Source organism: Amphiura filiformis, unplaced genomic scaffold (genome assembly GCF_039555335.1).
Source record: "Amphiura filiformis unplaced genomic scaffold, Afil_fr2py scaffold_363, whole genome shotgun sequence".
NCBI lineage: Eukaryota > Metazoa > Echinodermata > Ophiuroidea > Amphilepidida > Amphiuridae > Amphiura > Amphiura filiformis.
The window spans coordinates 14,384-23,052 of NW_027305827.1; the positions used below are offsets into that span (position 1 = coordinate 14,384).

At 38.7% G+C, this 8,669-nt stretch overlaps 2 protein-coding genes across 2 annotated transcripts; both read left to right on the plus strand.

The window, feature by feature from the left end:
• The first annotated feature begins 4,024 nt into the window (after positions 1-4,024).
• On the plus strand, positions 4,025-4,567 carry LOC140145533 (uncharacterized). The gene has a single exon (XM_072167243.1). It carries the CDS (start codon positions 4,025-4,027, stop codon positions 4,565-4,567), a length of 543 nt encoding a protein of 180 aa, XP_072023344.1.
• Positions 4,568-5,123: 556 nt separating this feature from the next.
• LOC140145532 (uncharacterized) lies at positions 5,124-5,714 on the plus strand. Its single transcript, XM_072167241.1, has one exon. It carries the CDS (start codon positions 5,124-5,126, stop codon positions 5,712-5,714), a length of 591 nt encoding a protein of 196 aa, XP_072023342.1.
• The last annotated feature ends 2,955 nt before the right edge of the window (positions 5,715-8,669 follow it).

Genomic DNA, 8,669 nt, shown 5'->3' on the forward strand with positions numbered 1-8,669 from the left:
GACGCACTGTACAGTCGGGAGTGTTGTCACTGAGTGGATAATATTTTGTGGTTTTATTATACAATGGACAATGGAATGTAGAGGCGAACCACTTATGAACTGCTTTTTGGGGAGTCCCCTGCACACGTCATTACATCATCGCTGTATGCTTTCACTGTTGAATAAATTTGACCTTGATTGTTTGTTTACATTTTAATTCGGTCTATCAAAGGGTGGATACATACATAAAATACAGTATGAAACGACATGATTCTTGCGGTGGTAACAACGTTTTTGGAAATATATTGGCATTAAATAGTAGTAATGTTACATAAGAAAGTAATGGTAAGATTAAAGAATTGTTGTGTACTTTTATTACTGTCGAGTTCAGAGATCGGTAAGCAAGATCGGCAGCTGATAGCTCATCTGCCGATTCAGATTCAAGGCCGATGCAGTCCATATCGGCACCGATCTCCGATTCACAGATCGGTATCGGCCAACACTAAAGGAAACTGTATTTTTGCTTTGGAGAACATTTGCAATAAACCCTATGTCGTATAGGAAGAAGTATACTCTTTTTGTGTCTTTAGATCGTGTGTAGATGTGTTGGGTGAGTTGACATGATTTCAGTTTGGGGATTTAGGGTAAGAAGGCCTATCAGCAATAGCTGCCGGGTGTCATATTTTCTGATTGTGTACAATATAAAATGCAGAAATTGTCAGATGTCTATAAGGCAGCTATTACAGCTAGTACCTTCTGTCTCTAATCCATCAGAATTGATATGAACCTGTGGAGAATTTTGTTACAAACTCCTTTTTTTATTGTAGGGTCTATTTAGAGTAGGCTATTCCTATAAAAAGTAACACTCGTGTATGTTTTGCTATTTACAATTATTTTTCACAGGAGATATTTTGTGAAATTTGAGGGCTATTAATTGGTTTTCTTCGGATCTCCCTGTATTTTGAGTCCATCCTGCAGTTATCTCATCATAATCACACTAACTTGAATTAAACTGAGCTCAAAAAGAAACTTATAATTGTTTTTCAACTTGTAGAATCACAAAGGTCATATCTTAAAATAGTGTCAATCAAAATGAACCAAAATTACACACAGGATTACCTTAATACTCTACTCAAAATGCATGTCAGTAACTAAGCAGTTATCCAACTGACACAACAGCAAAATGCACTGTCATGGGACAGCTTCCTGGACTTCCTTCACTTTCACAGCCGAACATTTGGCACCCAGGACAAAAAATCTGTGAGAATGCACACAAGATCCTTGCACAGATGATAAAACGGTGCTGCTTTCTGCTTTTCATACACTTCATGAAACAGGGCTGGGCTGTGAATGTGGTCCAGGAAGCTGTCCCATGTCAGTGCATTTTGCTGTTGTGTCAGTTGGATAACTGCTTGGTTACTGACATGTGTTAAGAGTAGAGTATTGAAGTAAATCTGTGTGTAATTTTGGTTCAATTTGATGGACAGGATTTCAAGATATGACCTTGTGAGAAATTACAGGTTTCTTTGAGCTCAGTTTACATGTATGCGTGGATGAGCTCATACTAGTTAATCACAGTATGATATATCACTTGTGTAAGGCATCCGAACGATCGAGAAATGAATGATTGAATGGAATTTGTTGTGATTAGACAACTTACAGGGATGAAAGTTTTCAGGCTTTTGCCTGAATTCAGGCTTTTTTTGTAACTCTAGATCAGGCTTTTGCCTGAATTCATGTTTTTTTGTAGTCCAGATTTACGCAAATTCTTTTATTTTCAGCCCGTTTTAGGGCCATTCTGGTCATTTTCTCCCTGTTTTCAGACCTTTTGTCAAAAGTGGACTTTCATCCCTGAACTTGCAAAGTCTACAGGATGCATCAAAATCATGATACATGTTAAGACATTTATTGAAAAGCTTATGCCATCGAATTCAGCATTGAATGCTCTTTAAGGTTGGTCTGAACCCTGGAATTATGGAAACTTTCGGGCCTCATAACTGCTAAATTGTTGGTCTAAAGTTATAAAAAGTACACATATTTTAGAATGGCAAAGACTTGATAAGTTCATCTGTGAAGTCAAATTTGGGCCAAAATGCCATTTTGGCCCCAAATCCTAAAATAACAATATTTTGGCCCACTTCTTTTCGTGCAACGTAACAAAAATTTCTTCGGCCAAAATTTTTTTATTAATTTTTAAAACTAGATAAAAATATATAGGAGCCGTTTTTTTAATTTTTAAAATTTCGACCAACTTCGAGAATTTGCACCAAAATTTTCAAAAAATCATAAAAAGCTCGATTTTTGCCCAAATTTCAAATATTTTTGGGAAGTTGGTTATAATTCAAAAAATAAAAAACCGCTCCTAGATATTTTTATCCAGTTTTAAAAATTAATAATTGTTACGTTGCACGAAAAGGAGGCCAAAAAACGTTATTTTTAGATTTTGGGCCAAAAATGGCATTTTGGCCCAAATTTGACCTCACAGATGAACTTATCAAGTCTTTTAAGCCATTCTAAATATGTATACTTTACACCAACAATTTAGCAGTTATGAGGCCCGAAAGTTTCCATAATTCCAGGGTTAAGACCAACCTTAAGGGATCGGATAGCAACGTTTGCACAGTATTTGTTTGTGGGAAATGAGAGCACATCAGACTCGACACATCGAATTGAATTACGAGGAATGTCTCCTGATATCAAATAATTTTGCATTTAATTTAATTGATATTTTTCAAATATTTTGATATTTAACAATATTCCAAGTAAACTTTATAAACTTAGATTGTAATGGTAAAATTTTGAATGACAAGCGGAAGCCGATGGTGTTTACCAATATACTGTACATGCCTACCCAGAAAAATAAAACGTTTTCGACATCATTCGCCAAAGGTAAGAAAAGCACCTTTGTTTCCAAAGGACATTTTATTGTGAAATGTCATTGTACAAGGAATACATTAAAAAAAATTCCACATAGCCCCCGAATGAAAAGTATTTAATTATCTTTGTAATCACTCAAAACGCATTTGGTGTGAATTTTACATCCGAACTAGAGGCTATTAAATTTTTACGAGCCTTTTTATTTTACACGTAAAGCCTATGGGGGTGACGATTAGAAATGGACGGCAATATTGAAAAACCCTCATTTTGGGCCATTTTAGACACTAAAATGCCCATAAAAAAAGAATAGCCTCTAGTTCGGATGTAAAATTCACACACAATGCTACCTGAGTGAGTACAAACATAATTAAATACAACTGTGAATTTTGTTCATTTTGAACAATTCCAAGTAAAAACGAAGTTGGTTTACTCACGTTTTAGTGACGTTTCACCACTACACTAGTGGCTTCATCAGACTGGCAACTCATCACTTCTGACTGCTTGCTTTTATAGGCAACAGGAAGCACCGTAGAGGGCGTGATGAGTTGGTCAAAAGATGTTGTTGAGCGAGTAGGCTAGTATAATCTCACGCCTAGGTAGTAAATCACACGCAAAAAGCTGGAAAATGGGTAAAATCTCACGCAGCGTCATGAATATTATGTTGCTCGTACCCCCCCCCCTTTTCACATTCCCGAGCGCCTGGCTTAAATGATCATGGTACAAAACAAAAAGAACATTGGAGGCGGCAAATCCCGGTACGCCTCTGTCTCACGCCAAGCAATTCCAAAAAGTTGACAGCCCTGGTGTCTTGTCCTTTTCGGCGGATCCAGATGGCTTCTTTCAGCCACCTGGTGGTCTTGTCGGCTTCGCGATCAATCACTTTTGAGTCCTCCCAATTGATAGAGTGATTTGTGGAGGCTACATGATCAGTGATGGCGGATTTGTGAATGTCCGTGACAGATGATTGGCGTTTTGCTCGAGTAAATGGTTTTGATTCAAATTTCTCCACCTCTTTCTGGTGTTCTTTGAGTCGGATACCAAAGGGGCGACCAGTTTCACCAATGTAGGAACTTGGGCAGTCACCGCAGGGTATTTCATAAATGGCTTCCGCTTTCTGTTGAGGGAGAAGTTTATCCTTTGGATGGACGAGCATATTGCGGATGGTACGATGCGGCTTCATGGCTGTGGAAAATCCCGCGAGAGTGAGTTCCAACATGTACGTGCACGGCAAACCCGGAAGTTGAAGGAACTAGCGGTAAAGCAAGAAAAATCAACCACCAACAATGTAAACAAGAACAATTCTGACGCAAACTTGGACTTGAGCGGTACCCAACTCAAGCGATGGGTAAAGAATCTGTCAAAATATAAACTGTCTGATGCTCAAAACAGTGTACTAGCTCGTGGCCTCGGTTACGCGGTAAGTCCAGACAATTTAAATCAATCGTCAATTGTAGATGACCACATTGTTGCATGTGAGAAAGCATGCTGGAAGCTTACCAAACCGGAAGCTGCACAATTGCGTGCTGAGATTGTTGGCACTTTAAAATCGGCAAAATTGCCCCCTTCTAATATCAGCAAAGATGAGCGCACCGCGATCAAACAACTCAGAAAGAGGAGTCTATCATGGTCCTCGGGGCCGACAAAGGCAGGGCCACAGTTGTCATGGACAAGTCTGAATATCAAGAAAAAATGTGCTCCCTCCTTTCCTTAGCGACTCCAAGACATATGAAAAATTAGACAAGGATCCGACTGCAAAACATAAAAGAGAGTTGGTTTCCATCTTGCAGAGACTTGAAAGAGAGGATAAAATCAAGAAAGCAGATAAGCAATTTTGTATCCTACCTCTGAAAATGTTCCGAGAATTTATGGAAGTCCAAAATTCATAAAGACGGAACACCGTTGCGACCCATCGTGGACTTTACAGGCTCTATCGGATATAACGTGGCCAAGTCCTTAGCTGATATTTTGAGCCCCATAGTTGGCCAATCTGAGCACCACGTTCTGAATTCGAAAAGTCTTGCGGAAGACCTAAAAGACATTGTCCTTACAGAAGATGAGATCCTCAATTCACATGATGTGGTGGCGCTGTTTACTAGTACCCCCATCGATCTCACTCTTCATGTCCTTCGTGAAAAACTAAACGAAGACAAAGACCTCAAAACAGAACACTCCTCAACATTGATGACATCATCGAACTTACCAAATTTTGTCTTGCCACGGTTGCCTACTTTAGCTACTCAGGTGATATTTACCGCCAACGGTTCGGTATGGCGATGGGTAGCCCTCTCAGCCCCCTTGCTTGTAATGTATTCATGGAGTGGCTAGAACAGAAAGCTATTTCCACAACCCCGGTAGCCTGCCGCCCGCGTCTCTGGAAAAGATACGTAGATGACGTGTTGGAAATAGTACGCAAAGGAGAAGTAGACAACCTCACAGAACACTTAAATTCCATCGACCCTACCAACAGTGTCAAGTTCACTTACGAGCAAGAACAAGAAGGTTCGATTCCCTTCCTCGACACCTTAATTACTAGAAAGCCGGACGGATCAGTGAAACTCTGTATCTACCGCAAGAAAACGCACACTGACCAATATCTTCAGTTCTCCTCCCACCACCCCTTACATCAAAAGCTGGGTGTTGTTAGAACGCTGCTTGACAGGAGTGACGCGTTGGTTACCGAGGAAACGGACAGACAAAAAGAGGAGGGTAACATCCGCGAAGCGTTGACCACGTGCGGTTACCCGGATTGGTCAATAAAAAAAGTAAAAAAGACAGATCCACTCCTAAGACAAAACTTTCCTCAAAACGAAAAGATGATAGTGAAAAAACCAAAGGCATGGTTGTGGTTCCCTATATAGAGGGCGTATCCGAGCGTGTATCCAGGGTGTTTAAAAAACACGGATTTTCCACAGCCATGAAGCCGCATCGTACCATCCGCAATATGCTCGTCCATCCAAAGGATAAACTTCTCCTCAACAGAAAGCGGAAGCCATTTATGAAATAACCTGCGGTGACTGCCCAAGTTCCTACATTGGTGAAACTGGTCGCCCTTTGGTATCCGACTCAAAGAACACCAGAAAGAGGTGGAGAAATTTGAATCAAAACCATTTACTCGAGCAAAACGCCAATCATCTGTCACGGACATTCACAAATCCGCCATCACTGATCATGTAGCCTCCACAAATCACTCTATCAATTGGGAGGACTCAAAAGTGATTGATCGCGAAGCCGACAAGACCACCAAGTGGCTGAAAGAAGCCATCTGGATCCGCCGAAAAGGACAAGACACTCTAAACAAGGACGAGGGGCCTACTCGCTCAACAACATCTTTGACCAACTCATCACGCCCTCTACGGTGCTTCCTGTTGCCTATAAAAGCAAGCAGTCAGAAGTGATGAGTTGCCAGTCTGATGAAGCCACTAGTGTAGTGGTGAAACGTCACTAAAACGTGAGTAAACCAACTTCGTTTTTACTTGGAATTGTTCAAAATGAACAAAATTCACAGTTGATATCAACATTCCTAATGAACTTGTTCAAAGAAATAATTAAATACATTTCATTCGGGGCTATATCAAAAACAAAAAATGTCCTATACCCTAATGGTTATGGAACAAAGATGAAAGGTTGTCAGAAAACGTTTAAATGTCGGGTTATATAGAGGGTATATAAAGGGTATAAAATGTTTTCATAACATTAAAAACATTTCTTGATAAACTCCTGCAAATATTTTAACATAATAAAGTGTTGATAAAATATTTGACAAAAAATGTTTGCAAAAATATATTTTACAATAACATTTTGAAAACATTTAAAAAATAGTTTTGTAGTGTTTTCATACATTTAAAACGTTTTGATGACCTTTATATAACCCAACATTTTTAATGTTTTTAAAACGTTCTTACCAAAACCAAAAACCCAAAATATAACCTGTTTAAAACGTTTTAAAACGTTTTGTGTTTGCTGGGTAACGTCCCACTGTTGGTAATCGGATACATCCCATTGAATTACGTGTGACGAAGTGATTCTTTTCCTCTAATTTTTTCACCACAAATTCTTAGAAAATATAAATTTGGAAGATGTAACAATATTGGAATGATGGCTGCTCCAAACTCTGATATTAAGCTTTCAAATTGGGTAAAGTTCTTTTTGAACCACCCTGTAGAATATTTCAATTATTCACAACACTTTATTAGCAACAATAAAAAAAATCATTGATATCACATGAATACTTTAAAAGATAAAACAATTATTTTATTGAAATGTATAATGTAAATTTTATATTCTGCATGGTGAACACCCCCCCGTCCTGTTGCTTTCTGTCTTTCTTTGTCGGTATAATGTCTTTTTCCTGAAGCTTTGTCTATGAGTCACCCGGCTGATCACTACCAATTGTTGATTTCATCAAGCAGTTCTTTCATTTCTTCATCCTCTTCATAATTATAATCATCAATGTCTTCATCATAAACTATCGACATAATCTTCCATTTCAGCAAAAGGTCTTCTTTCGTGTCTCTTTTACAACCTCAACATGGCGCACTGTAACGTTCTCGTCAACTGAGACACTCTTTTTAGCCTTTATCGGCACCTGTGGAACGGAAGAAAAAACGATATCAAAGCCATATTAAAAGATTTGCTAAATTTATCTGAACATTATCATACAATAAGAAATATTAAACCAGCCGTTACAAAAGTTTAACCACGTAAATAATGACAGCTATTTAACGTTTGACGTCATTATTTCGTCTTAAAATGTAAGATAATTTCCTGATAAACTGTATATATTGTCGACACAAAAAATTATTTTATTATTTTGTGTCAAAATAATAATAATTTTATGGCCTACATATGGATGGAGTCTGCACTTCTACATCGTAATGTTGTTACACAAGCCTCAGTACACTTTTACTGGTAGCTATCTACTACTGATATGGGCATTGATGAAGTAGCTATCTACTATGGGCATTAATGAAGCAGCTTCTACCACTGATACGGGCATTGATGAAGTAGCTATCTACCCCTGATACAGGCATTGATGAAGTAGCTATATACTAGCACTACTGATATGGGCATTGATGCAGTATATGGGCGCCGATGTTATGGGCATTGATGAAGTAGCTATCTACTGATACGGGCATGCATTGATGAAGTAGCTATCTACTATTTATATGAGCATTGATGAAGTAGCTATCTACTACTGATACGGGCATTGATGAAGTAGCTATCTACTACTGATACAGGCATGCATTGATGAAGTATCTATCTACCACTTATATGGGCATTGATGAAGTAGCTATCTACTACTGTCACAGGCATTGATGAAGTAGCTATCTACTACTGTCACAGGCATTGATGAAGTAGCTATCTACTACTGATATGGGCATTGATGAAGTAGCTATCTACTATTGATATGGGCATTGATGAAGTAGCTATCTACCCCTGATGGGCACTGATGAAGTAGCTATCTACTACTGATATGGGCATTGATGAAATAGCTATCTTCTACTGATACGGTCATTGATGAAGTAGTTATCTACTGCTGATATGGGCATTGATGAAGTAGTTATCTACTGCTGATATGGGCATTGATGAAGTAGCTATCTACTGCTGATATGGGCATTGATGAAGTACTGTACGGTATATAGCTATCAGCAACTTATGTGCATTGATGAATAGCCGTGATTGTACTCACCAGATCAGACAGATTTGTACAACGTGGCCAGTGGTAGGAGGATACTTCAACTTCCTCATAATTAAACCCCGATGGGGTGAAACTTTGGTTGGGTAACTCATAGCTGCCTTTATGCAAGCATAAC

What these genes read in the sequence shown, in the direction of transcription:
- LOC140145533 (XM_072167243.1), top strand. Translation starts at nt 4,025, where the DNA reads ATGCGGCTTCATGGCTGTGGAAAATCCCGCGAGAGTGAGTTCCAACAT.
- LOC140145532 (XM_072167241.1), top strand. Translation starts at nt 5,124, where the DNA reads ATGGCGATGGGTAGCCCTCTCAGCCCCCTTGCTTGTAATGTATTCATG.